The sequence below is a fragment of the Periophthalmus magnuspinnatus genome, chromosome 4 (genome assembly GCF_009829125.3).
Source record: "Periophthalmus magnuspinnatus isolate fPerMag1 chromosome 4, fPerMag1.2.pri, whole genome shotgun sequence".
Lineage (NCBI taxonomy): Eukaryota > Metazoa > Chordata > Actinopteri > Gobiiformes > Gobiidae > Periophthalmus > Periophthalmus magnuspinnatus.
Genome location: NC_047129.1, coordinates 13212987 through 13240455, shown reverse-complemented (window position 1 = coordinate 13240455; position 27469 = coordinate 13212987). Strand labels below are relative to the sequence as shown.

Here is a 27469-nt window from a genome sequence, read left to right as displayed (position 1 = left end):
CATGGTGCCACAGGCTACTGCACTTTGGGGCCCATGTAAAAAAGAGCAGAATGAATACTGACTTCACATTCATTATACTACTGGCACTTTTGGATTTTTTGATAACCTCTACGGACCAGGTGCTTTGTGTTTGTAATAAAGTTAAACCGATTGGAAAAGCATATAGAAGAAATATGACAGTTATTTGTTGTGGACAATCTTCTGCACTGTTAAAATAAATGTTGGTACTGGTCATGTGCCATGTTAAATCCACAGTTATACTTAGTTATAAAACCCCTCTTTGCTAGATTTTTGTTACATTTACTTCCTCACACCACTGTAAACCTTTCATGAACTGATAATGACCACAGTCTGACTTAAACAAGGCCTTGGCAGCTGAATGCCTTAATGCTAATACTTTACCTTCTCTAAATAGGTCTCCTGGACTTTGTCAATGTCTCATAACGTTTTTCTGCATATGTAATCATATAGCTCTAGTAGTTAATTCATATTAATCTCTTCTTTTTCCCTTGCACCCCTTTCATTCTCTCTCCAACGCTTAAAATAGAAGTGGAGCAAAAAGGTAAATAACAGACACGATCCAAACCCTAGCTCCTTGTTTTGTGGCATCTGGTTGTAAACTTCCTATTTCTCCCATGGTGGCCCCTACAGCCCATCACAGACTATCTCCAGATTGGCCCCGACTGTAATGCTAAAATGCCTTTTGTAGTGCATCAAGGGAAGTGAGTCTGGTCATTGCAAAGACAGCACAGAAGCAGCCAAAAATGTAAATGGGGGCATGTTGGCTGCAGTCCACAGGGGCTTCCTTCTCTCATTCTCCCTGGGTGCTTTTTGCTACTCAGCAGAATCTCTCATATTGCCTGGCTTCCAAACCCTCCTCCATAGCATGCCATGGTAACAGTGATTCTTGGCCCTTGTTCTTCAAAGCCTATTGCTTTCTACTGTCCCTATTTTTCCTCCTTGAGCCCACATCTCTTCACTCTTCTCCCCATTTTTTCCACACTTGACCACTTGCTGCTTTCTTCTCTGTCAAGACGAATGCCTCCAACAACCAAAACCACCTCAGCAGATATACAAACTTGCCTTCTTTAGTAGAGCTTTTAAATTAACTGATTTGCACCACTCGACAATGACACACGCCACAGGTTTATAGTAACAAGGTGGTGTTACAGATACAACTGTGCGTATACATTTTTCAGACTGTGGTGACTCCTGCTCTCTCATAACCTCTCCCGTCTTGTTGCCAAGTGACTTTAGTTGGCTGCAGTATTTTTTTGTTCACAGGACCAAATGTTTTTTCTGTATTTTTATTTTAGTTTTTTCCCTTATTTCTGTTTTTACTCCCAACAGTAGATGTCTTTGAGGCTTCTTTTTATTTCAGATTTTGTAATATCTCTATATATACATCCACATTCTGCTTAATAACTTCTAGTTCTGTTTTTCTTTCTATGCACAATGCCAAACACCTTGTAATACTTTTTTTAATTATTGGCTATAGTGTTAGTTGTGTTTTGGCCACTTTTTAATGTGTGTCTGTCCCCCACTCCTCATGGACCTGCTAAACAAACTGGACATAGAGATTAACATGATTGTTTAGATGCAGATTATAATGGGTTTTGCTTTTCACATGTTAACCTGTATTGTTTTTTATTTTACTCTTCTTCCACCACTAGTTTTTCTTTGTCCTGGGACTCTGAAAGCTGTTGGTGACCCTTCATTTCTGTTTGAAGCGGAGCAACAAGCCGGCGCCTGGTGCAAAGACCCACTACAAGCCGGTGACAAAATCTACTTCATGCCTTGGACTCCTTATAGGACAGACACATTAATAGAGTATTCCTCATTGGATGATTTCCAAAACGCGAGGCAAACTATCACATACAAACTGCCCCACCGAGTAGACGGAACTGGATTTGTGGTCTACGATGGCGCTGTGTTTTTCAATAAGGAACGTACACGCAACATTGTGAAGTTTGACCTGCGGACTCGAATCAAAAGCGGAGAAGCCATCATCAACAACGCCAATTACCATGACACATCGCCGTACAAGTGGGGCGGAAAGACGGACATCGATTTGGCTGTGGATGAAAACGGCCTTTGGGTGATTTACGCCACGGAGCAGAACAACGGGATGATGGTGATCAGTCAGTTGAACCCTTACACCTTACGCTTCGAGGCGACATGGGACACGGCCTACGACAAACGCTCGGCTTCCAACGCGTTCATGATCTGTGGAGTATTGTACGTGGTGCGGTCGACCTACGAAGACAATGAGAGCGAAGTCAGCAAGAGCCTGATTGATTATGTTTACAACACCAAGCAGAACCACGGGGAATATGTAGACATCCACTTTCCCAACCAGTACCAGTACATCGCCGCAGTGGATTACAATCCCAGAGATAATCAGCTCTATGTATGGAATAATTTTTACGTCCTGAGATACAATCTGGAGTTTGGCCCACCTGATCCAGCTCACGGTAAGAACTCACATCCCCCTGTGTAGAGCTTAATTTCAAAATGTCTTCCCGCTGTCTTTGATAGCATGATCTGATTTGTTGCTAACATTCCAGGAACATCTTTCTATTTCCAGCAAAGAACGAATCCACTTTTTACGATGTCATAAATCAGTGCTGTCACCTATCACTTGAATGAGTTAGTGAAATTGTAATTAAGATTCGACGCTGGATTAATTTAGGCTTTAATGAAGGGCTGCACTATATATTGCAATCAAATGGAAATCGCAGTGAGTGTGGGCAATTATCAAATCACAAAAGGCAGCAGTTAATTCTTCTGCAAATAACAGATCCAAATATCCAGACCCATTTTAACAATATAGCTGTTGTTAGGTCTTTACAAAACTTCACGTGATTCTTGTAATAGTTTACCAGTTAATTTTTCTGTTGTCAATCCTTTAGTTGCTGAACAAAATACCACTTTTTAAACTTATTACCAATCTAATCACAATCGCAATACTTGTTCCTAATCTTTTTCCAAAATCATGCAGTACTTTTTAATGTATGTCTATTCATGTTTAAGTATATTTATTGCGAGGTTGGTGGTATTTAAAGAAGATGATCCTTTACCTTGGAAAAAAAAAAAAAAAACACCATAGGGATGTTCCTGGAAGGTCAGCAGCATTGGGAAATCAGATCTAAATCCCATAATGTATGTATCAGGTTTCACAGCTGACTGATTTTTAATTTAGAATGTCATATGTAGTAGGTATGTTAAGGTTGCTTTTGCAGTCAGCAGCCCATCGAGGGTAAGAGAGACTGGGCTGTAGTGGTAAACAACACCTCAAAGCAATTATCATAAGGGAGTGGCATCTTGGGGATTTGGGCAGGTTTACTATCCAGGTTTTCCCTCACTCCCTGTTGCCTACCATAGAACTCAAGAGACCCCTGCTAGCATATGCCTTTTTTAGGTACAGCGAGGGAGAGAGAGCGATACTTTCACCTCTTGCAAACATACATGTCCGGACAGGTGCAAAGTCTGGCTCCAGGCAAGGTTGGATCATTCGCCCTGTGATGCCTAAGCTCCAAATCTCCATTGGCCATTATAAAAAAAACACTTGTGAAGGTGTGTGGATTCAAGGTTTCTGAGCTGAAGCGAGAGAAAAGTATGCACCAGAGAGCAAAGGTTCAATCATCTTGGGTCACATCAGCGGGGCATATTTTTCATTTAACTGTCAAGAGCTCCGGCACAGCTAGCTAAGGCATGTGATAGCCTTTACTCCGAGAATATAATAACAGTAATTACACTAATCCCGTTCACACCCACCGTCCTAAGTCCTCGTAATACTCAATACATGCGCTGATGAGGCAACTTTTCCATCGATAATCCCAACAGCTCATTTTTTATAGTGTTTGATAATCCACTTCTGTATTGACAGGCGTGGCAAGGGGTCTCTTTAAAAAAAATAACTTATTAATTCATTTTGGGGTAAAAAGTAATTCTGTATAACAAGATATAAGGCACCTTGGGCTTTTCGCTGTGCTATTTGTGCTCCAGATGATACAATCCTCTATAAAAAGATGAGCATATGGCATCAATGTAAACTGTAGGTCTGCGCAAGTGCATTGATTCAGTGTAAATACAACCTATTTATATCAAGTTTAATATCAAAATCAAACATTTTTTTCCTTTTTTCTGAACCACGGTATATTGTAAGGATTTTTTAAATACAAAAATAAGTAATACATTTTTCTTCCCTTTGTGTTCCAACTCTGAAAACACACGGTAGTTTTTACCACTTTTAAAATAAGTGATTTTTCATTTACAACCTCATACTTTATCTACAATGGAATGAACAAACTGTAGCTGCATGTATTATCTAGTGCTGAAAAACCAAAACAGCAATATCCCATAATTTATTCACAACAACACATTAACATTGTTATTATTAGGCCCTATAAACTACTCTATTGCTTCTATTCCAGTTCTGGCTCTTATAGATTCCAGGAATAAGCTGTGCGTAGAGGCGAGCCGCATCCCAATTGATTTATTCATTTGTTGAATAGACAATGAGTACCGACTTAGAAATCACAGTGCTACTTCCCATTGAACATCCTGTACTATACGTTTAAGAATGCACAGGGATACTGACTCACTGCATTAGCTCAGGCGGCTGCCACGTTCACAAATCTTTATTCCACTGTCAACACCAACCCTGCTCCATCCTCTTGACAAATGAAAGATGCAGGCCAGCCACGTTACAGACTAATGTATGTTGAGCCCACAGTCGATGAGTGCAAGCAGAATGGGTCCAGAATGATCATCAAGATGTCAATAAACTTGTCCTCCCACACAGCTGATGTTGACACATAAATGATGGCACTTTTTTCTGCCTGTCACTGGACGCCCTCACGCCTGATATCTTGATGCTCCATTCTTTGCCTGCATCGCTAGACACTGTAACAAGCGCAAAGAAAGGTCCCCATTGCTTTTGTGGTAGTTATAGTGAAAAATAGCTATACTGTGGTAAATCTGGTGAGTGTGCTAAAGGGGCTAGAGATCAGATCTGACCTAATGAAATCCACTTCAATAGAAAACTTACAGTTGCCCTTTATAGGAGAGATCCAATATTGTCTAGATTAGAAAAGGCAATCTTTGCTAGCAGGTTGTGGAGTTAAACTTGATATTGAGATTCAGTTATGTGTTATGGTCAAGGTTATGTTCTCATCTTTTTAATCGTGAAGTCTACAGTCGATCCTTTGTCAGTGAAAATGTGATTTGATACAGAGTTCATATTTTGAATGAAGAAATTATAAACATCTGCATACTTGTTCAGAAAAAAATACTTGAAAGTCCTTTTTAATAAAATAAAACAATGATTTATTTGAAAATTATGAGCAAATATGAGGAAAAATATGTTCTCCTTTCTCTAGTTCAAATAGTTAGCGTAGTTTTCTTAAGTATATGTGCTAGTGCCTCTAATGGGTGAAAATAAAAGTGAATGGTTGTCTTGCATTGTCCAGCTATGAAACATTCCTCACACAAGGTCTATAGTGTCCTGGCAGTGCCCAAACCACCCATAATCTCTAACTAACATTCTAGGCAAAGCTATATCAACTCCATAGAGACAAGCAGATGACGTATACTGCACCAGAAAAGTTACACAGTGCACCTTTAAACCTCAAAGCAGTGGTCACTGTGGTCACATGTCGCAGCTGAGCCCCTTTGAAACATTTGGGTAGTTGTCCAGTGCAATAACAGACGCGTGTTGAGGCCAGATCATCTCTTGTAGGATTAGGGGTGAGGGTGGATGGGGTCACAGCTCACTGGAAGTGGACAGTAATTGGGTCAGTAAGCCCCTCTTTTGGCTCTAAGCAACATTGTAATCCACTCATTTAGCTTCGCTTTAGTTGCCTCTATATCTAGACAACGAAAAAATAGACTTATTGCATCATATGTTTTCACTTATACGCGGTGTTCCTTCCAGGGCGGCACAGTATATTGCTATCAAATCGAAATCTCAGTTTGAGTTGGTTAAATTATGAAATAGCAAAGGCGGTAATTATGCAAGATAATGGAACGTCCTTTGCAAAGAATGTAATATCCTGTCTCTCTGATAGAAAAACATTGTACCTGTGGTTTTGACTTCTACAAACATGTTCTAAAATTCATGGCATGGTGTTTTTTTATTTATTTTTTTTTACACAAATCGCTTGAGCAATACTGGGCAGAACAATCACACTTTGATTTTCCACTTTGTTCTGATGTTCTTGTTGAGAAATGGGACTAAAGCCACATGCCCTGCAGTTGATGACCCACATACAACTACTGATCTGGCAGTAATTATTATCATCGGTATTTGCTATTACATTTGGTGCATTTAGACATAACAACATAAAGCATTCTCGCTAATTTCACTGCCACGAGCTTCACTGTGGCCTCCAACCACTAAATAAGCACATAGAAACACATTTTTCATTAAGTATGCACAAATGGTTCTCTCAATGGGACGCAGGTGAGCTTTGAAAATCCCTCATTTATCCCACATTGCAAAATTAGATTCAGAAGCTTACACCCACACAAATGTAAGCTTTTCAAATATTTAATTGTTGAAATGTCTGTTCTGAACGAAACAAGAATTTAACAAACAGATGTACAAAGAGGAGAATAACCCAATTTGTCGCAAATTACAAGCTACTTCACACTGACGCAACTTTAGCCAATTAGCTCCCCAAACACTGTATGTGGCCATAACAGTGCTCTTGTAGTTTGTGCAATGCAAAAGTGCTTCCCAGTGCAAAAACGCTCAGCTGTTCTGGACCCCCGTGAGTCGTTCGCATTAGCTGTTACCCCTGAGAGCCCGCCTCTTATAGTCTGATGAATATACAGCTCCTCTAATAAGCATCGCTATGACTCATTCTTGTGCTGTGCTTACATGGAGGTCAGTGCTGTAGCGTTTAGAGACAAAACCGGCGCAACCAGACATAGACAAGATGAATTGCTAAATAGTTGAGATTTTACATTGTTTTCAAATGGCACAAAGAGCAGCTGTTTACTCTCGTAGGCCAATTGTCTACCGCCTAAACGGACAAGCACGTTATTCTGTGTAGAGAATAAATAGGAAAGCACTGAAGTTAGACTTTTATGGGTCAAATTTGTAATGCAATAAAAACTTTGTAAGATTTCAACTAACAAAAAGTCCTCTCAACTTATTATGGGCTTTATAAACATTATTAATGCAAAATGAAAAATTATTTGTGTTTGAATTATTTAGAGAGAATTCTCTCGAAACTTATAATTGGAAACTTCACTGAAATTTCGTCAGGTTTTCAAAACAAGTTGCGTAATGGGAAATTGCAACTTGCACTTGATATATAAAATTGCTTCATACTGATATGACTTAGACTGACTTCAGTGGCCAATCGTGCATTGTTACATTTCACCAAATCAAAGTTTCTACTCTTAGTATTTTGTGCTGCCCACTTAAGTCTTATTGTCAGGAATATGCCCTTCAAAGCTCAATCATTCATCATCATTTTTACTTCTTGTTTCATTTTCCACTTTGTATCCAATGTTCAACTCGTTCTGTCCACACTTTACTCCAAAAGACCCTCGAGATCGACCAGTATGGGTTTTTTTCATGGCTGATGCCGACACCTCTTGTTTAGACTCCAGAGAGACCGATATGTAGGGCAGATTTTGGTCATTTTCACCAAATGATATAGTTTAAATTACTACAAACTCACGTACAGCCTACATTTTTAATTCCAAACCTATAAGCGAGCTGTGTAGTCTCGTTTTGTGCAGTTATCTCTCCGCACTGAAGTGTTCAAATAAAGCATTATGTGTATTCTTTAGGCAGCAGGTCGGCCAAAACTAAATATCGGCCTATGCTGGAGATTTAAGGCCGATAGCTGATTTATTAAAGTGCAAATATCGGCTATATGGGCCAACCGATATATCGATCTATCTCTAAAAGACCTACTATGACTTTGTGGCTGGATAGTGAAGGGGAGTAGTGTTTAGAGCTTTAATACCCGGCCACACCACACAGTGTAAAAAGCCTGCTGTGAAAGAGGAGAGACAGGAAATTTGTTTTAATATGGAATAATGGGCTCGGACTTTCCTGGAAGGGCAGAAATCATGTTGTAAACACAAAAGTGAAAGTTGCATGACCTCACTCGCTTACCAACTACCCTGGCACGCCACACAATCTTTTAATAGCTGCATGAGAAAAATGTAGTAGCAGGATCAGGGATTGTAGATTTTGTAGATTTTGTGCAAGAGTGTGACAAGCTCCCTTTGTTAGACCATAACTTTGCCCTTGAGTCCTTTCTTCCGTGGTCTCTCAGGCGTGCTGGGCCTTTGCTGTGCAGTGTGTGTGCATGTGTGTGTGTGTAATTGTTTGGCGTCCCTCTTGAAGCCAGGCTAAAGCCCGGCTCAGACTGCTCAAATCAAGTTCAATGAGGGCAGTAAGCACCACATTCCGGGATTTAGGAGCATCTTCAGCCTCTGCATTTCGAGAAAGTAGATTAAATACACAGATTTTGGAGACTTCACTGGGATTACATAGGTTTCTTAAATGGACTATTGTGTGAAACTTTCTCAATAATCTACTATAAGTGATTTTTGATCATTTTAAATATTTCGTAGTTATTTAGACTAAAATGCTGATACTTTTAGGGGGCGTGGTGGCTGGTTCTCTAGCTCCTTCCAACCATCCATCTTGTCTGCGCTTATATACTTAAATCCATAGACAGAAGCTCAGTTGGTAGAGTGTTTGCCCACTGACCCACAGGTTGGCGGTTCAATTCCATTTCCCACAGATGAATGCTGTCGTTGTGTCCTTAGGCAAGCCACGTAACCCTTCTTGCCTCGTATGAATGTATGGGTGAGTGGTTCCTTGATATAAAGAGCGTTGAGTGCCTTAAAGGTGGAAAAGCTCTATATAAAAACGTGACCATTTACAATTTAGTTGCGCAGTTGGCACAGAAACGGAAAGTTGTGCATATTTTGGACATACATTGTTTAAGTTATGCCAGTATAGTTGTCTAATATGTTGCCTTTCTGAAGTTGCCAGTTTCTACGATTCAAAGTTTATCTTAGCTACATCATTTTACCCTTATACTGAAATACCATGGGACTTGTGACTTCTTCTCTAATTTTCTATGATGCCGAAAAAAAAAAGATGAATTATACTTTTTCCTATATCTTGCCTGCTGTTAAACACACTGTGCCCACTGACAGCAAACAAGATTTAAGCAGAGACAGCCAACCCAGGGTTAGGATTTAGTGTGTCAGACAGAGATGTTTTATATTAAAAGAGAACAGAAGCTGCTGAGATTATGGGCACACTGAGTCCCACGTATAGCCAAGGGGATGCACAGTCTCTTGTTTGATTACCGTCTGACTGTGAAACAAACCATAGTGAAATAATTATTACCACACATCACAAGGCTCCCTTCTCACCCTGACATGTGAGATTTATATCATGGAGTTTTCAGCAGCGGTACATCTTATCTGATGCTGTGTTTCAGACATGTACCTCAAAACAAGTGAGCATCCACTTATCTTCACTATAATATGTAATGGACGATCTTAATAATTCCAGGCAACAAAGCTTATCTTGCATTTTTTTAATTAGAGGCACTTTTATAGCCAAAAAATACCTTTACTAACGCACATTTTTACTCTGAATGGGATCGCCTCTCCACAGATCTGCCCTGTAACTTGGCCTGTTGGCATGTCTCCATTGATATAGATACATTTTATGCTATATTGTGGAATATTTCAATTACCAATTCTATCCATCCATTTTTGTCAGCTTACCCAGGACCGGGTCAGGGTGCAGCAGTCTAAGCAGGGACTCCTGGACTTCCCTCACCCCAGACATGTCCTCCAGCTCCCAGTATACAGATTGTTAAAACGTAAAAAAAAGAAAGAAAAACAATCTCTACTGTTTACCATTATTACAAGACATATACTTCTAATTGCGCATTTAACAAAATATTGAATGTACTTATTTTTTTAAAGCACTTTTTAAGCATAACTCGAAATGTGACAAGTACAAGTCAAGATCTCGAGTTTGACACCTTCTATAAAAGAACATTTCTCATCACATCACCAGAATTAGTCCCACAACAGATGTTAAGGTCAGCTCCCTGCTTTGTTTCCACGCTTTGGAGTACCCAGCACAAAATTCTGCCCATGTTTGGGGAAGATTTAACCATATACCTCCTAGATCCTTTTGGTCCATTTACTCGTATGTTGGAATACTGTAACAATGCATACATGATCTCACTGTCACGTTTTGTTCCCTTTGACAAGAACACATGCTGCTCTCCAGGACGCGACTCGTGGGAACTGATGTGAATTTTCACTCAGCTCCTCTCATATTTACTGCTGATACACAAGCAATCATGTGCCACGCTCTCCTCCACCGCCGCCAATGGAGCTCGCTGTGAACGACGTGTAATCCAATTTCCTTTGTGTATTATTGTTATTATTTGTTGATATCAAAATGCATCACAAATGTATTATAAATCATTACAATGTTTTATAAGACGGATTTCCATTCGATTTTGAGACGGTGTGCAACTTGGGAAGAAAGGACGGCATGCATCGTTCCAAGGAAATTGTACCGTCTATATCAACAACAAAATATGCAATGATTTTTTTTTTCTTCCCCGCAGCAGATCAACAACCTATTTTACACATATTATAATTTGACTGGTATTTCTTCACAGGTTTTGTCCAATAGCAGCTGAGAGAAATACGTTTATTTTCTGACTTGTTAACTTGCTGCATTCCTTTTTCATTAGGAGATCATTACCACCAGGAGCTGTGTAAATGGTGTGATTTCTTGAACTTAGCATGAACAACTTCTCACTCAACACTGTTCTAGAAACTGCTCTGTAAATTCACAGCCGCTGCAGCGAGAGACTGCTAAATCCCAATATGTTTAAATGTGGCAAATTAGCTACAACAAATGCTATCCGTGTGTTACCTTAGCTCTTTGACTCCTTTGCAAGATAAACAGCAGCTGATAACGCACATGAAAGATTAGCCTGACGAGCAGTGTGCCGTGCCTGCTCAAAGTGAAGCCATTAACCATAATATAAAAGACACACTGGCTGTCAGATTGCATTTGTCACCCTGGCACAACTACAGAGGCCGGCTCCTCTCGTGTGTGTGTATGTGGCTGTATACCGTGCATATGTTTGCGAGCTTCCTTTCATCTGATTCCTGTCATCTTCTCCAGACCTGTAGCACTAGTGGTAATAATAACACGGCCACAGTACAGCCTGTTCAAGAAGAGTACCAGTGCGTGGGTGTCCCATCACAAGAAGCACTTATGAAGAGTATAAGTCAGTACAGTCGAACTCAGATATGAAAGGGTCTGATATGAACTTCTAGAAGAATTATTCCCTTCATCTGTTATGCTCAAATCTAACATTCACTTTTTGATACAAAATGTCACTATATTACAATTTAGCTTTAGATCAAGAAAGTTAAAGGTGCACAATGTATCTTTTCTGGTGGCGGGTTCACCAGCTGCTTGTTATTGTTTTACCTGGAATGTTTCACAGTGGCATTAAACATCTATATCCATGGAGTGAAGCAGGTGATGTCACCGAGCGAAATTAGAGGCCAGATCTGTGGAGAAGTAACTCCACGCTTTTCATGGTATTTATGGGCAGTGAATACACCCATAATTAAATAACACTTAAATAGATAAGTTCAATGCCAAACTTAAGTGTACAAGTCTAAGCAATAACATCTTCATGGAGACAAGCAAGAGGCAGAACCCCCACCAGAAAAGTTACACAGCGGACCTTTAAAGGTATAGTATCTTCTGATGTTAGTTATAAGCCTGGATAAATGCAGAGGATCACACAGGCTCAATGCTATTTGTGAAGCACTTTTCATGGGTTTTTTAAGCACAAAACCTTAACCACATAATCGCAACATGTAAGGGACAGAACATTCACTTTGGCTTACCCAGAGAGGATGAGATGGAAATAAGTAGAACATATACTACACATTTATCTAATGTACTGATGATGGACCTGCATAAGCTCAAGTGATTTTTTTCATTATGAAGGGAGCACTATCCATGGTTTTCAAAGTGAAAATTAGCATCGTGGCCATAGCAATTAACCTTTCTTATTAAAATACTGTATGTATTGAATGGGCAAAAGTCCTGAAAATGTCGCCTATAACAGAAAGGTGAAACCCATGACTAAGAATAGGGTGATACATATTTAGAAGTGGCAGCACTAGTAGCAGATCAATAGTCATCCCTCACTGTGACTTGCGCTAAACCTATCCGCTGAGATACTGGTGTGGAGAAGGAACTGCCTGCAAGAATACCTATGGGCTAATTCCTGCAGCTTTGAGTGGATTACATTAAAGCAGGCTATAGTATAAAGGTAATGAGATTATTGTGTGGCTGTCAGGATTATAGGCTGCACAGAATGGGCAGCAGTGGTCAGAGGTGGCATTGTTTCTGCATAAATCTCTCTGGTGTGGTTCGCATTCGCATTAGCCTGTTTAGTACAGAGGACAGGGGATTAATTGTGTTACAGAGCAGTAAATGCTTCTGACAGGATTATTTTAGTGGTTATGCATGTTTAGTTAATGGGTCTATTTAATGTACAGCTGTCGTGTAGGGATGTACTGTAAACATATCACTACGGGGAAAGCATTCATTTGTATTGTCTTTTTTTGTTTAGTGTTAGCTTTGCCCTTATTCTATTTGTACTCAGTCATTAGCAGAGGTAACAGGACTCATCTTATAATATAATTTGGTAATACTTTTCTGCATATCGCTGTGGTTTTGTTTAGTGCAGCTACTTCCACCAAAAGAGAGGTTTGAACTTAGAACTGTGCAAATAAAAATAATACATTTTTTGACATGTGCATTGATAACGTTGTATTATTAACAGCAAATAAAAGTGGCGTTCAGACTTTTAGAAATAGCTTTTATTAAAAAAAAACAAAAAAACTTCAATTTTCAATTTCTTTCCTCCAAATTGCTTCAAACCACCTGCTTTTTCTGACAGAGGATTGGCTGTAGACCTCTCGGTTACAACCCGCGCAAACCTTGATTAATAGCACAGCCCTACTTGAAAATATGAGATAAGTTTACTGCAGATTTGCCACTAAGCACAAAAATGTTTTAGTTTACTTCACTTATTATTTAGTAGAGATTTAGGTAGAGCATCTGGCTGAACACCTGTGCCAAAGAAACACTGAGACTAGACTGACTTGAGCAAAAGTATTCCATTACGTTCTACCTTTACCCTTTAGTTCTTTTGGCTTTCCATTAATAGAGCTGACGTTAATTACCCCTGCAGTGGATTAGGCCGACACAGATAGATAGCAGTTGAAATGAATGATAAAAATGCACTTCAAAGGGACCTAATTGTACAGGATGTAACTGGAGCACGGGACTGCACCTCCTAGCGAGCCGCGACAGGCCGGCCTCCTGAGTGACAGCCAGGCCTCCAGACTGAGGGGTGAAGACAAGATACAGTTGTTAGTTGACATGCCAAAGGAATGTGCTTGGATTACAGCAGAAGCCTCTTTGATTTATAGCTCGGAGTCGTGAGAGCCTTATCTTAAATCACCCTGCCCAACACCGATTCTTACTCATTTTATTTCTGTCTGCTTCCAAAACTCCCCACCCATGGAGAGCACGGCTTTATCGTCATCATCTTTCATACTTTGGAAATGAGAAACCTATGAAGGGCCTCACGGTTTCTAGGGGAATCTGCTGGAAGTTTGCCAAGCAACGCTGACTTAGATATTTCTAAAAGGAACAAATAATCGTTTACACACTTTGTCAGAGCGCATTTGGCTGCATTTGTCAAAGTTACAGTATGTGATGTAGTGTGGGAAAGTACACCCAGTGGATATGCTATGTTATGTGCACCTGGCAATATGAACAAAACTACTGTGTACTCTGACACATTACTGGACGTAGCGTGAACTTCCTCGGAAACTGGATCTGACCTATTGGACTGAACCAGAACAGATCACCCCAAAGAGCAGTTATGACCCGTTTAATCATAATTTGGAGCTTGACAAAACCCAAATAATCATTTGTTGCTTAAAAGGCACATATGACCCTATTTTCTGATCTGTGTTATACTCTTATTTTCTCATCAAAAAACAGACGTGGAGTTGTGTTTTGTTTCATTCACACATGTTTAACACACAAACCCTAAATATTTAGGCTGAGTTCTTCTCTGAAATAGAACAGGAAGTGCTCCACTGTGTTTTTAAACTACACAATTTCAAGCCTGGAATTGCCATCTCTACTGAACTAAAGGTAAAATGTAACAGCTAACTTGAAAACTAGCGCTTCATGACGTCACAAGGTAGAACAGAGCAGCAGAACATTTTGAGTTTTGGAGATGTAACAGACTGATAATAAAGGGATTTAACATGGCTTAAATCTCACAAAACTCAATTTTGCGTACTATACATGCTTTAAAGTAGACCTGTTACGAGAATTTTTATATCGTTTTAGCGTTCGTTACATGATAGATTGAACTATTATTTTTGAGGATCAGTATTTATCGTGGGTCTAGCTTAAAGGCGCAGATATAATTTCTCTGGTTGAGGGTTGTCATTGCTTGGGCTGATTTTTTTTTTTTTTTCAATATGGCAAAAAAAAAAAAAAGTATCTGTATCCATTTTGACAGGCAGGTGATGCCAACAGGCCGAGCTCAGATTAAGATTGGATGTTTGCCATTGTATTTTTTAATAAAAACTCATAATTGAGGTAGAAACATGTCATACCAAACTGAAACATGTTCATGAAAAAGCAGGTGGCGTAGTGCTACTGTAATTAATTAAATGTACAAGCAGGTGCCTCTGTAATGCTTAATTCTCTACACCTGTCCATAGTCATAATATTATGCCAGACTGGAGGACATTGCAAAGCATTTGGTTTCACTTTCACCTTTTCGGGGCTTGTTTGAACAGCGTTTTGGCTATACAAGTTTATTGGTGCAGAATGGAGACAGGTGTAAATGCCAGCGGTTGACGGACACTAAGCACAGGTTGTCTTCACTGCAGTGACAGACCGAAAAATTCAGCGTGTTGAGTAAAAGGATACAGGTAGGGGGCGGCAGAGGTGACAGGAGAGGGAGGGGGGGTGAGGCCAGTCAGCTGTGTACACCCTCTTCGCTGTTTGAAGCTGGTGTAGGCTCCCTGTTGCATGCACAGCACTCGGAGTCATAGCTCTGGTCAGTGGGACCTAATTCACCGCAGGTAGCAGCCAGGTTCACAGGAGATTCCCCTTCATCTTTCAACACTAAGCACTGGGTAGTGATAGCGACAGTAGTGGGGGAAATGCTCACTGATTGGTTGGGGGTCTTCAATTGTGGTGCTTGATTGGCTGGTACAGGTCTATAATAGTTTTTATAAAATTTAAGGAGAATATAAAAAAAATAATTCTTGTATATTCTGACACAACTTGATACAAAGTTTAAGAATCGTATTGTTGTTTTGTTGTGTTCAGGAAGAGAATTAGGTAGTTTATATGTTCATTTAAATTAGCTTTGATCATTACTTTACACAGCATTTATGAAACCACAGGTACTTGTTTTTCTCCAAACACAATCCATTTGTAAAAAAAATAAATAAAATGAAAACATCAATAATAATAATAATAATAATAATAATAATATCTGTGAATTGTGTTTTTAAAATCTTTATGTACAGCCACTGTATTTTGTCATCAGGCTGTGCATTCTGGGTTTTTATACACACACATTTTTAAAAATATTATATAAATAGTATAATACAAACCAAAATAAATGTTTTCTCTCGAGGCCTTTAATTACGCTCGTCTTACTCCAGCATCTGTAAATATAGTCTTTAGCACACTGCCCTTATATTCTTGTCTATGTATATACAAGCATGGCTTTGTTGATTTAAAAAAAAAAAAAAAAACTGTTGTTGGACTGTTTGGGGAATTAAGCATATCCTGGATTCACCTTCTCTGCTTTCAACTGCACTTCCATGCTGCAGATTTATGCTCTTACTCCCTTATGGCACAAGCAACTCATAAAATCAAAATCTCACTGTCTGCTTCGAGACATGGCTGCATCTGTTGCCTGGTTAGAGCCTAAACAATGATGTCCCTTGTCATTTTACATTTGTTTGATATACACAGAAAGGTGTAATAAAGCCATTGCATTTGAGACTACAACAGCAAATGCAAACAGAATAGAAACTGCCTTCTCTTGGATGAATTCATTGTTTTATAATTTCCCTGTCATCGGTCGTCTCATCCTCCCACCTCGCGTACTCATCGCAGTGCTTTGTGTGCTAGTACAGAGGCCCTGCTTGGCTGAGGCAGTGTAGCAGCCCCTCTTCACATTGGCTGCATGCTCCACGGGCAGCCTAATGGAGGAAATCAAAGCACTCAAATACGATTAGATTCACTACGCAGACCGCATTCAAATCAGAGACACTGTGATTGATGTGCCGCTGCATTTAAAATCTATGTACACATATTTTTAGAACATCAGGGTACTATCATCGGACTGGAATTTGGCTCAACAGTCTCGTTGAGGAAGTAAATTTCATATTTTCTCCGTAGACTTTTCAAAATCAAATATTAGGAGTTTAATGGCACGACAGAGACTAACGTTGCCTTGTGATAACTAATATTCATAACACCTTTGTTAGTCCAAAAAACGCATTTAAAACACAAATTTTGGTGTAATATTTTAATGACAAGCATTATATAAACTTTTAAATATTCAGATGTTAAATAAAATCTTGTGGTCATTAGTTAAAGGGGACCTATTATTCAAAATGGACTTTTTAGAGCTTTTAACCATGTTATAGATGTTTACCCCCACCATTTACTCACCTGAAGTTTTTTTTTGGAGTGATTCGTGTTTGAGCAATTTTGAATCGCTTATTCTCAAGACGCCATTTTGCTGATCAACTCATTTTCACCACCACCGGCATACGCTCACTACTCTGTACTTACGTCGTTCTCCAATTTTATTTTCTTAATCAGTGATACGAGCTCCCATTGAGCAGTTTTCTAACGTGGAATAGAGCAGACTTGTTTCTTTTATTAAGTCGTTTTAGATTAATATTGCGTTTTAAAATGTCCAAATTATAGCGTAATGATCCATGGGTGTCATAGATTATAACTATAGACACAAGCACAATAGGTCTTCTTTAACTCAAACTTTTAATATTATTAGTCAATTTGGAGTTCAATTACTTTTTTGATTCACAATTTTATGTAACCACATGTCTATAATGTACAGTATGTTCAAATATATATAAACATACATACATCTCCTGGTTTGAAAGGGCTATGGAGTGTATGGGCCTTACACAGAGTGCGTCTCGGCCAACTATTTGCAACATATACAAATACTTTTAACAGGTGTACTATGCATTTAAATTGAATTCTATAATGTTTAATGGATCACAATGTCACCTCTTGTAAACTGTAATTACCTTTTACCTTACACTTCTCCACTGCACAGCCACAGCGTGAAAAATGTTGTTATAGATTTTCCTTAGTGGCTTTTGTTAAATGTACAGAGCCCACTGTTTTCCCCCAGACATAATGCTATAGCCTGGAGCGCTGCATGAGTTACTACACACCTGTTTTATCAGTCTATGAGTTGTGGTGGTAGGAACTGCAGCTACTGTGAAATGGTTGTCCAGGCAGCACAGGATACAAGTTTTGTGTTGCAGTAGTGAAATTTAATACCACAAAATCTCCAAAGCATAAATGATCGTCAGGCAGGAAGATGTTACTGTAATTATTGCCTTGTTTGTTGCAGACAGAGTGGCTTGAATGAGGCATAGTCGTTGGAAAAGCAAATATGTTTGTAGCACTAGGCACTTAGCAGCAATTTACTCAACGGGGAACTTGTATGTATAAGCTAGGCCAGGGAAATAAATGGAATGTGATGGGTACAAGAGGGAGTGTTAAAGTTTAGAGTGGACATATGTCTGCCACTAGGTCAAGATTGAAAATGCATTAAAATGTGCTGAGCTGAATACTGACTGTCTGTCCTACGCACCAGGTGACAAACTAATGAGCTAACCTTACACTGAAGCAACGAGACAAGAAGAGCATTCGGATTCAGTTTTTACCACTACATTTTAAACTGTTACATGTTTTGTTTTGGCTGTTTATTCATTCAACTTATTTGGGTAGAAGTTGCAGGTATAACAAAAGTATGTCAAAGCTACTATGGGCCTTAGACAGACAGCTCTGTACTCTCATATTCTTTTGTCACCAATTCACCACCCGTTTTGTCCAAAGATTAGTTCAAAATGACGTTAGTTTGATCATTAATGTGTCGTAATCATATCTTATAGTATATAAAGTGTGTTTGAATATATTTGTGTACGTTTATCCATTTAATCTTGAAGTTGAATGTTCCTGGACAGTACAAAAACACAGGGCTGTACATAAACATAATCACAAACTCATCTAAATTGTAAAAGGTGCAGTTATCAAATGGCAAAGACTGCAAATATTTGGGTAGAATGTCTTTTTATTGAGAAAAAAACAAACAAAATCAAAAACTGCTGCTAACTCTTTTCTTTTTATACCTCTGCTTATACAATATAATGCCATTACTGTGATCAACATGGTGACTTAATCATAGCATAGTATCTTAAGGTAAGTTTACTTGGGGGTGTTTGAAAGTGCCTGCATTTACCCATAAAAATCAGGATGTGCAACTTTTACATTCCTGACCAGTAGTTCAAATATATGAAACTGCACATAGAAAATGTACTAAAATCCCCTTTGTTTGTTTCTTTCTTTCCTGCCTCAGCAGCTCCCACATTGTCTGAAACAGTCACGTCACCGGTGCCCATGAGGACCACCACCACCACAACAACAAGCACCGCACACAAAGCATCCGGCAACACCACCGTCACCAGTGTCGTAAAGGGGGGCAACCGAGGAGCGGCCAAGCAACCCCCTCAGACAACGTCCCCTCCCACCACGCAGTCCGTACCCCTCCCTGTGCGCTTCTGTGAGGCCACAGAGAAGAGAGACATCGTGTGGCCTGAGACCCAGAGGGGCATGCTGGTGGAGCGGCCCTGCCCCAAGGGAACCAGAGGTAAACAGGGCTCCTCTGCACCTCCAGGGCCTATGGTGTCTGTGCTGCTTTAGTGTGACCTTATGAGTCCAGGGAGAGTGAGCATTGTGCATAACAATCTTTACCTTTAGATAATGCTGCGCAAGCTTTTTAGTGAGTGCTTGTATAACTCAATTATATTTTTGTAGGAAAAGGTCATCAAAGTGCTAACGCTAAGGACAAGAACATTTGCGTCATTTTGAGTTACTGACAATTCCTCAGTGCTTCAATTTGAAGTCCGTAGAAACTCTCACACTGCACTGCCCGATAGTGAGGATGTCAAAAGTATAGAAACTCAGACACTAATCAATACTAAAACTAATATGAAAACTAGATATTCAGAATGTGACCTTTTTTTAAAGGTCTGGATCTATATCAGAACTAGTATAAAATCACAATGTTACATGAAATATATATGAAAGTGCAATTCATTTGTGTTAAAACATTCTGTTGACTAAAAAAGTGTTTTTATTATTATTGCAATATCAAAATGAATATTGAACATTAAGCCTTTTCCTTGGTATTGAAATCAAGTGTGAAAATACTACTTCATAATGTCATTTGTATGAAGACATCATAATGCCAACTTTAAACTAACCAATGGCAAATGGCAAAGCTGATATTATTATAACCAATGCTTTATCGTCGCGAGATTAAAAGCAGAAGAGCGGCTTAACGAAAGGAGCTTTTACCGTTTTCACACTGCTCTGTTTATTCACCATGAGCAATTGCTGACTAACAGGACTGTAGTAAGGCTTTGGGCTTTTGCTGTGTCATTTGACATGGAAACATGATTTTGCAATGTGTGACGGCGGGCTCAGCCGTGTGTCCCCGGAGCCTTCCTAGAGAAGAGCATCCCTCATCTGATTGTGTGTGAAATCCTGTTAGCGTACATCAGACGTGAGGCTAATTAGGACAAAGAAAACAAAGCGCCGGGCATTCGTAACAATAAGGACAGGAGCGATTGGTAGCATTTGGTGGAAGAAGAATCTGAGAATTAACCCATCATGGTTTAATTTGTTCTCTGACTTCATTGAAATGATTTTAGTATTGATGAAGTGAAGGCATCTTGTTTAATTGTGCGCACGTTGGTTGTTTTATCTGCATTCAGTTGCTCTTTGAAACCTATCATCAGGAAAAGTCTAAATTGAATCTGGTCTGATGATACATGACTATTCTGTTCTTGTTTTTCCCCGTCAGGCACAGCGTCTTATTTATGTGTCCTCTCCACTGGGGCCTGGCACCCGAGGGGCCCTGATCTCAGCAACTGCACCTCCCACTGGGTCAACCAAATCGCCCAGAAGGTTTGTATGCGCACTCTGTCTCACTGTGTGCTTTCAACTGACTCTCTGCATTTAAATATGATTGATGTAAACATTTCAGTTAAATAAATCAAATGCAAATGCAGGTGAATTATAAGTGGGCGTCCTCGCGTGGCTTTGTGCAATAAGTTTGATGAATTAGGCAGTTATTAAAACTTTCTATTGCAAAATACCTTTCAGCACAACATAAGGACAGAATTAGCATCAATAAGAACGAGACCATAAAGCACTTTGAACAGGCAAAACATTATGACCAGCAGTGGAACGTGACAAATTAAAAGTCATAAAGTACTGTATTTAAGTAAAATTTCAGGTATCTTACTTGAACACATTTTAAGGTGTGTACTCTTTACTTTTACTACACTTCATTTGAGGGAAGGTATCTGTACTACATTTTTGAACAGGACTGTAAAGTATAAGCATTTTTTATTATTGCTTGAGACCCAATGAAAAATCTGAGGGGTTTATTTTTAACACGTTTGTAGTTTGAGCGAACAAAAATATAAAAGCAGCTAGGAAAAAAAAAAAAAAATCAATTGTTTCTGTTGAACAAAATTCAACACAAATCATTATCAAACTCAATACATTTTAAGCTTTATTAGATCTAAAATTCTGTGTAAAATACTTAAGGTATCTTTTAAAACAGTTACTTTAATACTTTTACTTACATAGTTTTTTCACCTGATACTTTTACTTTTACTTGAGTATTTCTTTGAGTAAATTGAGTACTTCTTCCACCACTGATTATGATCACCAGTCTAACGTCCAGTTGCGTGCAAAGTCAACTGTAATGTGTCGTAAATGAGTAACTTTTTCAATTTTATGAACTATGGAGCTGATTTATTGTTATAGATTCAAGTTTGATAGGAACGGACAAATATGGACACGCAACACCCCTGAACGGTTACCATGGAGATGCGCTTATGCAGTAATGTTTATAATTATGATTTATATTTCTACTTTTGATTTATCATCCCCTAAAACCATGAGTACCATTTATTTCTACAAAATTTTTTAAGATAATTTGTTAATCTCTTAGCTCTGTGTTACCTGTTATATCAGCTTTTTTGTTCTTCCAACCACCGTAGGAACTATTTCTTTCTTCTTTGCTTTTTCAAGGACTCACTCAAGTGCGATTTAAAGTTCGAAAAACAGCAGCGAAACAAAAGTCTGTCTCCTTGCATTCTCCAGAACATTATTCACTGTTTAAACCCCCGCAGATTCGGACCGGAGAGAATGCAGCGAACTTGGCCAACGAGCTCGCCAAGCACACCAAAGGGCCCATCTACGCGGGCGACGTCAGCTCCTCCGTGCGTCTGATGGAGCAGCTGGTGGACATCCTGGACGCACAGCTGCAAGAACTCAGGCCAAGCGAGAAGGATTCAGCGGGGCGGAGCTTCAACAAGGTAACACGGGTGTCCTTACAGAAGTGTCATGTACTTGTAACTTATAAGGACTAGAGTGTAGTTCTCTAGTGCGATTGAGCGGAGCCTGTATTTATCATTTAGTTAGTTTCTTTTGAGAGTAAAAAAATGAGAAAAAAGTACACTAATTGTCTACACATTAGCAGTTATATCCAAACGGAACTACAAATACAAGCCAAAATAATGAGTGAGGTCGAGTATACTATATCAACTTTATTCATAACGCTAATCAGACTTTCACAAAATACAGTAGTAAGTCTTCAAAACATCAAGTACAGTGTTTGTGTATGACCGAGCAAAGTTTTAAGCCTGAAAAAAAAAAAAATAAAATAAATAAAAAAAACAAAACAAGAAATGACTTATTCTACTAGTAACACTAATACTACCTTGCAGGGGTGTAGCACCAAACTCTAGGTCCTAGGTAAACATCATCTTGGGGGGCCCGCACTACATATACATACAAAAGTGTATTACAGAGGGGCCTGTACTTGCACTATGTCCTGGGTAAACAGTACTTAAACTTTACCCCCCCCCCATCCAACGCCTAGGCCTGTCACGAGAATTACTATATCGACTTATTGTTCAATATATGGAAGCTGGAACAATATTTTTTGGAGGTCAATATTTATCATGTGCACACAAGACGTGAACGATTGAATAAATAATTTCTATGACTCATTACAGATACAAACTAAGTACTAAAGTGTTTAATTCTGCTGTTTATTTATTGCAGCTCGTGATTTTTTAAACAATATTTTACGTTTAGAATAGTTTTTTTGGGGATAATTCTACTTCAGGGTTTTTCGTCTATATTTTCTTATATATTAATCATCATTAATATATCGCACATCAAACTTTGTTATCGTGACAGGCCTACAGGGTTGAAGTTGTAGACTATACTTAGTGAACAAAAGTATCAGTCCATGAGTTAATAAAACTTTAAGAATCTATTTGTAAGTACGTGCAAATCTAAGACTGCACTACTGTTCACAGAGCTGGTTTGAACCTCTGACCTTCTCGTGAAAGTACACATTATTTTAACCAATTTCAGCAATTTGTGTAATCAGAATTGTAACGTTCCACATCTGATACAGCCTTCTTCATAAATAGCGTGTCGAGCGTTGTTGCCCTGTACACTACTGCTCTGTCTGTCATGAGGCGATCTGATACAATTATGTCCTTTAGGTAAATAAATCAACAGGGCTCTTTAAAGTGTCTCCAAAATTACAGTATGTGCCTGTTTGTGCTCTTTCTTTCTAATAAAAAAGCTTCAAAAGCGTGAAAGGACATGCAGGGCGTACATGAAGGTACTGAAGCTACAGCTGCAGCCTGCTCCCCCTCCTCCCTCCCTCACTATCTCTCTCTCTGTCCGTGCATGGACCCTGTGCACTGTCATGTACCTCCTCCCTCTCTTTCCCTATCCTCTGCTTTTTTGAGTAATTGCTTCACACATAGTTATTGTACTGTAGTTTGCCAAAGTGATTTCGAAGTCAAAAAGAAGTCATATCCAAATACAAAGCTGCCTTTTGTTCTGTGCTATGACTGTTTCTGTGTATTTTTCCTCCTCATTTTCAGGTTCATGACATTGTGTTGTTGTTTTTTTTTTCCTCCTAATGTTTATTTTACCAGCGCTGTGCAATACATCTGATATTGTGAAGATGCATTTCAGTTGTTCAGTTCAAAATGAGAGCCCTATATACAGACACAGGCTACATTCAAACATTCATTTATTGTTATTGTTTAGGAATATATTACCTGTAAAACCATCGCCATGATATCGTCTTTTTTTCTGTATTTATATTTTGATCTAAGTTTGAGTTGAACAACTGAAATAACTTTGTATTTGTGGTATGTTTTGATTTGTTTGTGGATAGATTTGCATGTGTAGTTTTTAAAATCATCCCATCCTCATTCATGACCAACACTTAAGTTACGTTACTGCTCATACACTTTGTCTAATAGGTACTTCCTTTGCCGTAAAATTGCTTTCAAATACAATTGTGATTTATCTGAGCTGTTTTTACTCAAGCACTATCCTTAGGCCCTTTACTGTCTTGTAAAAGATTCTCACGTTTCACAAGGACACATGTAATCTTTTATAGGTCACGCAGGTCGCTTAGTTTTGGATGCACGACTTTAAGATGTACGCAGCTAAAAGGAGGTTAAGCGATTTCTCCGGATTTTTTTATTGTTGCAAAATTCACAAATCAAAAGCCATAAATATCCCTCCCTTCAACCATTAGGGAGATCAGTGTCCTCCACCTGCCACCAAAGTCATCCCCCTCAATCCAGATACATCTCCTTTGGGAGGGCATTAAAATGGATTGCGCTAATTAGCCACTCAACGGCCGTAAAAGAGCTAGCGGAATAGGTACTCGTCTCGGATAGCGCCAAAATATTACATTCATCTACATACATACTCGCAGTAATTTCGTTTAGCTGATTGGGGGCCAGGCTTAATGTGATTGGTGACTTTTGGGTGAAGTTTGCCTGACTCAGCATTATCTGACACCTGCCATACTTGATGCGCCATCACATCAGTACCTCCCCACCCTCCTCTCCCCTTCCAGCTGTCGCCAGCATTGATTACCTAATTAGACTCATTGATTTGATTTCTTTTTTCCACAAGGTACAAAAAAAACTGCGATGTCTGGTACGGACAATTTATTCTGTCTGGTCAGGTTGGGGTGACTTCAGGTTACAAAGAAATTCAGTCCATCTTGTGTGATAGATATAGTTTAATTAAGCTATTGAACTCTTCCTCCCAAATAATTTGTGGTTAAAGACATTCTTAGTTGTTGTAGTTTCCGAGTTTTAAAAGACTCGTCTGAGCTGTGATTGGCTCGCCGCTGTGACCCCGCTGTGTGGCCACCGATGTAACGTCCTTGAAATGGAATCTGCTGCATCTCCCGTGACGCCGCTACCCTATTTCTCCTTTATTTGACGCTTTTGTCGATGATACAGAAAATTACGTCTACTTTGATGACTTTCTCAAGTACAAGCAGTAAATGTGGAAACTTATTTTAGCTTTTCAAAAATAAATCAACTGCTTTAAGGTGAACTATATGTAAGTTTGTTTTTTTTTGCTGGAGGGTTAGGGTATTGCTTTAAATATGCACTACCAGTCCAAAGTTTGGGTACATCATCTCATAAATTTTATATATATCTACAGAAGCATCAAATATGAAGTACGATATATGGAATTATGTAGCAAAGAAAAAAAAAACAACAACTTGCATTTTGTTTTTTTTATTATTTTCAAATACACATTTTGCTTTGTTAAAAATATTTAGTTGAGTTATTTCACTTTTTTTCCTTCCTACATAATTCCACATATCTTATTTAATATATTTGTTGTTTTCTGTGCATATAGAAAAGCTAGAAAGTAGTAAAAATAAATAAAATAAAATTGCACGTTTTTCTATGCAACAAAATGCCATAATGAAATAGCTTTAAGATAGAAGTTTTGTGCATTACTGTGGAAAATTGCAGGCAAAACAATAACTTTTCCATGGAAGCAAACAGAAAAGTTACAGTATATCTTTAATTTCGAAGTATATATCTTTAATTTCACTCTTTCAATATTCATGGCTGTGCGTATATTGTTTACCCTTGTATTCACTCATTTCATTTGTACGCATGCCACTTCTCCCCGTCAGTGTCTTTAGTGTACATCTCTGCATTATTTTGTCTCTGCATTTTGTTACCACACAGGCCATAGTGGACACAGTGGACAACCTCCTCCGACCGGAAGCGCTGAAGTCGTGGCATGACATGAACAGCACAGAGCAGACCCACGCTGCCACCATGCTCCTTGACACGCTGGAGGAGGGCGCCTTTGTACTCGCAGACAACCTCATGGAGCCTGCTATTGTCAAAGTACCAGCAGACAACATCAGTGAGTCAAGTTTGGAGTATTTGACAGTACAACCAACAATGGATAAATTGATACAGGTCATACAAAAAATTATAAATAAAACATACGCTGGAGGGCTGGCCTGGGAACGCCTTGGGGTCCCACCGGAGGAGCTAGAGGAAGTGTCTGGGGTGAGGGAAGTCCGGGAGTCCCTGCTTAGACTGCTGCCCCCGTGACCCGGCCCCGGATAAGCAGAAGAACATGGATGGATGGATGGATAAATAAAAGTTGACTAGATTTTGTAAATTTATTGTTATTATTGTGATAGTAATGTGCAGCATATGTCTCTGGAATCTTGCTGTAGATTATAGATGTGTGTGTGTAGATAGATAGATAGAGGGATTTTACGAGTGAAGTTATTGCTTTTGGATATTTGAGCTAGTAATATCGCAAAAGACAGATAAGTATAAATACAGGTGGCTTCAGAATATTAAAAAAACACTAAAAGAACAAGTATTTTAGGGAGTTCTTTACTAGTTCTTGTCCAAATAAAAAAAAAAAACAAGTCCAAATCTGAGCACTATTTTTGCCACTGCAAACACAAAATGGTCCCATAGTCTTCCTTCTATTTGATTGTTCTTTTATTGCCATTTTGTGCAATGCTTCCTCCATAGACATACATAGTCAATTTCTTCATATGGCCTTTCCTAACAACCAGGCTATTTGCACAGTACTGTACACGGGGCGTTTTGTTTCTTGTGATGGGGAAACAAGACTACATTAAAAAGAAGGGACTTTGTTTTTCATAATAAGCATTTAAACCTCTAGGGAACAGCCAAACAACGCATATTAGGTTTAACGAGTCGCTTACTGACAAAGTGATGTATATCGGACAATTAAAGGGACTGGATTCTGTGATTGCGCTCGCTTAGTTACAAATGTGTGTGTCTAGACCTTGTAACTCTATACATTAATGCGAGCATTAGCCTGCTGCAGAGTCAGAAAACTGCATTGTTTATCTTACGCATCCTCCTTAGCAGTTTTTGTTTGATGTTTGCATATGAAAGAGAAAATTCACCGCCATTTAAGATTTTGATCATATATTACTCACATCTATTTGGGTCTTAATGGGATGAAATCAGCCCTTGGTTTGTGAATGGTGCTTTTATCATTGAGATCATTGTGTGATTTAGTGAAGCCATCAGCGCGCCCCCCCACCCCCGCACTATAAAGACCGGACAAAAAGCTTTTGTATCAATATAGTCTTATTTCAATTTTATGTCTTTGCAAGTAAAATGTTGACTCTGATCTTAACCTTTTCCTCCTTCAGTCCTGGACGTGTATGTGCTCAGCACCGACGGCCAAGTCCAGGATTTTAAGTTTCCACAGTCAAGCAAAGGGGGAATCTCCATCCAGCTGTCGGCCAATACGGTCAAACTCAACAGCCGCAATGGTAAGTTTGACCAGTAGACTGTCTGTATTATGTAATTAATCTTTTATTTTGAAAAGTTGCTTTGGGCACCGCCATCGTCAGTCGGGCTGTTTTATTTTGCATGGAGCTGCCGATCATGTCAGCAAATAGGTTCTATACAGACTGCAGAGCTGTTTTAAAGCCTCCCAGAGAATCGGTGCAGTGCTGACTTATTGGTCACATAAACACAGAATGTTTTGCACAAATCAGGCAAAACTTTTCTCAAATTTTCCATTGAAATTAATTAGGTTTCCGCTTAACTGGAAGCGCCACCACAAAGAAACTGTGGTTTA

General features: G+C 39.0%; 1 protein-coding gene across 19 annotated transcripts in view; it reads left to right on the top strand.

The window, feature by feature from the left end:
• adgrl2a (adhesion G protein-coupled receptor L2a) overlaps positions 1–27469 on the top strand; it is a 108090-nt gene that overhangs the window by 57070 nt on the left and 23551 nt on the right. For 9 of the 19 annotated variants that reach the window (XM_055221102.1, XM_055221108.1, XM_055221103.1 and 6 more), the window contains exons 5-11: positions 1674–2474; positions 18795–19085; positions 20304–20407; positions 21646–21831; positions 23118–23156; positions 25564–25747; positions 27036–27158. In XM_055221102.1, coding sequence (XP_055077077.1) covers positions 1674–2474; positions 18795–19085; positions 20304–20407; positions 21646–21831; positions 23118–23156; positions 25564–25747; positions 27036–27158 — 1728 coding nt within the window. The remainder of the gene's footprint in view (positions 1–1673; positions 2475–18794; positions 19086–20303; positions 20408–21645; positions 21832–23117; positions 23157–25563; positions 25748–27035; positions 27159–27469) is intronic. The other 10 variants (XM_033965797.2, XM_033965794.2, XM_033965793.2 and 7 more) reach the window with 3 other exon arrangements.